This window comes from Triticum urartu, chromosome 6A (genome assembly GCF_056163025.1).
Source record: "Triticum urartu cultivar PI428250 chromosome 6A, HENAU_Tu73, whole genome shotgun sequence".
Classification (NCBI taxonomy): Eukaryota; Viridiplantae; Streptophyta; class Magnoliopsida; order Poales; family Poaceae; genus Triticum; species Triticum urartu.
This window is the reverse complement of record NC_141878.1, coordinates 607322403-607325345: the sequence shown is the minus strand read 5'-3', so window position 1 is coordinate 607325345 and position 2943 is coordinate 607322403. Positions and strand designations below refer to the sequence as shown.

General features: G+C 40.6%; 1 protein-coding gene across 1 annotated transcript; it reads right to left on the bottom strand.

Moving 5' to 3' along the window:
- Positions 1-934: 934 nt before the first annotated feature.
- Positions 935-1932, bottom strand: LOC147967257 (uncharacterized). Its single transcript, XM_087527554.1, has 2 exons — positions 1239-1932; positions 935-1164 (listed from the first exon to the last, which is right to left on the bottom strand). The coding sequence occupies exons 1-2, from the start codon at positions 1930-1932 to the stop codon at positions 935-937; spliced, it is 924 nt and encodes a 307-aa protein (XP_087383680.1).
- Between the last annotated feature and the right edge of the window lie 1011 nt (positions 1933-2943).

The window sequence follows — 2943 nt, the reverse complement described above, 5'->3', positions numbered from 1 at the left end:
TTGTTCCCATCCTGCTTGTGTCTTTTGGTGCAGGCACCTCAAACTGGCCCTTTCTCCTAGCTGTTTGTTTCTTCCCTACTTTTTCTTTGAACACTGGTGGCTCAATATCCTGAGTATGGGTTTCAGGCCAGAATCCAGGACAAGGGACAGGGTACACTATGTCTTTGTATGCTTCAATATATAGTGGTTTTTTGAAAAATTCATGCACATAGTCCTCTGGGTGCATGTGAATCTTGCTCATTGCTGCTATTGCATGACTGCATGTCACACCTGTCATGTCCCACCTCCTGCAGTCACATGAGTTAGTAGCTAGGTTGACACAGTACTGATTTTCCTTACTAGACACTTGCCAAATGTCAGGACCAGCCTTATCTGCCTCACAAAATTTGGCATACTTCTTATTCTCCTCTAGTTTCTCTGAATAGTTGGGTGTGATCATCCACCTGCTGTTCTCTGTTTTTTCCCTGGTCTTCTGCCTTTTGATCATTTGCTTAGTCCTTATTCCTTCAAACATAGTTCTAATTGGTTTGGCCCTAACATCAAGGATCATTTTGTTGAAAACCTCACTCAGGTTGTTCACAACAAGATCAGTTTTGCAATTGTAATCCATTGAAGACCTACACCAAGTCTCCTTTGGAATTTTTGAAAGCCACTTCCAGGCATCCTCACACTCTGCTTTAAGCTCTGCCATTTCTAATTCATGGCCATGTTTGGTGAATGAGTAGCTAGCCTTATCTACTAGCTTTTTTAGTTCTGCTCCTCTGAAACCAGCTGACTGAAAATTTGCATAGATGTGCCTGAGGCAGTATCTCTGAGGGGAATCAGGGAACACCTCATTTATAGCCTTAAGAAGACCCTGATTGTAAATTAACAACCATGGTCATGAACAAAAACAAATAAAGCCAGTAATAACTATATTTATGTGAACTACTGGCTAAGATAGGTTGCATACCTTTTGCCTGTCAGAAATAATGGTGTAGGTTCCAAATTTGCTTCCACTTCCAATGCAACATCTTAGCTGGGTTAAGAACCATGTCCAACTTTCTGAATCTTCCTTATCAACCACACCAAAGGCTATGGGGTAGATGTTGTTGTTGCCATCTCTTCCTGTGGCTGCAAGAATTTGCTGTCCAGTGGTTAGCTTGATGAAGCAACCATCAAGCCCTGCATCCATACCCAAATTAGCTACCAAAAAATTACAACAAGATATTTTGAACAAAATGTAGTTATATATTTACCTATAAAGGGCCTGCAACCATTAAGAAATCCTTGCTTTGATGCATGCAAGCAGTAGAACATGTACTTAAATCTAGGAGTTGGGGCAGGGTTTTCTGGGTCCTCAAATGTTGTAACTACACACTTGCTACCAAGATTTGTGTCAAGAACTGCTTGTAGGTAGTCCCTCAGTCTATAGTACTGCTCCTTCTGGTCATCTTGTACAACCTTAATAGCCTTCCTCCTTGCCCTATAGGCCACACTCTTTGATACATCAACTGAAAACTTGACTTTGCTGTTTTTAATAAGTGAATCCACAGGTGCTCTAGGATCTGCTCTAAGAGATGGCTCAACTTCTTTGGAAAGCCACTTAGTAGTAACTTTTGTGTTCTCTGCTGATGCTGGACAAGTGTGCTCCATGTTACACTTCTTAATGCAAAATGTTCTTTCATGAGCTATCCTGGAGGCACAGATGTAAAATTCACATCCATGCTCTCTCTGTGAACACCAAACAATAATTCTTGTTGGAGTGTTCCTGTGGTAGTGAAAAGACCTCAAAGTTCTTATATGAAAATCTCTTAATGCTTCTCTGAACTGGTAAACAGAATCAAAACACAAGCTCTTGCACAAGAGTAAATGTGAATTGGGAATTGAAGGGTCAAAATATACTCTTTCCTTCATCTTTTTCTTACTACTCTTTGTCTTTGCCTTCTTCATGATGTATGGTAGTTCAACTTCATCTTCTTCTTCCTCATCACTTATGCCTGGATCACCAGCAAAACAAAACTCATCTGCTTCAGGAAACCAATCTTCAAAACGTTTTTTCTCTACCTCATTGTGACATCTGCTAGTTGGCCCAGGGTTCTTCACATGTTTCACAATAGCAGTACTTTGCAATGGTGTTTCCTCTTCAGAGGCACACTCTATTTCCATTTGTTGAACAACTTCAGCACTACCATCTGAATGAACTGAATCATCAGAACAAAATTCAGACACTTCAGTGTCTCCTTCAAAGTGGTTCAAATCTGCCTCTCTTTGAATCCTGCTCCTCTCAAGCTGAGCCTTTCTATCATCTATCTCATTCTGAAACTCAGATTGCTCCACAACCTTTTGCACACAGCAACTCTCTTGAGTGTTCATGTAATTTTGAATAGCATGTGTACTTATTGCAGGTTCAACATCTCTCACAACCCTTATGTTCACAACATTGACATGATTAAAAAACTCCAACATTTCATGAACACTAGATTCATTACCTAAATACTTTACTCTTTCAGATCCAATTTCCTCCTCCTTCACATAGTACATGTAATCACTCTGCCCATACCCTTCACTAGCAATGAGTGATTGTAGAGTAACAAAAGATATATCTGACTCATATATAACCCTTTTCACAGGGTTTCTTCCTTCTAAATGAAACCATATCTCCCACTTCTTGTCAGCAAAACTGCAGAAATAGGTGCTCATGAATTCAATTGAAAATGACAGAGCTACAAGTGCAATACAGTTTACTACACATGTCCAACAAGCTCTAACAAACACATATTACTAATTTGCCAGATTGAAGCAGCTAACCAATTCATGAGCAGCTAACCTATTTGGCAGATTGAAGCAGCTAACCTAGCAGATGATATTTTCCATACCTGCAACCCATTAGCGATGACTGGGCGAGCTGTGCCTCCTGCTGTTGCGAGCCGGCCTGCGTCGAGAAGCTGGTGCTCCCCAACC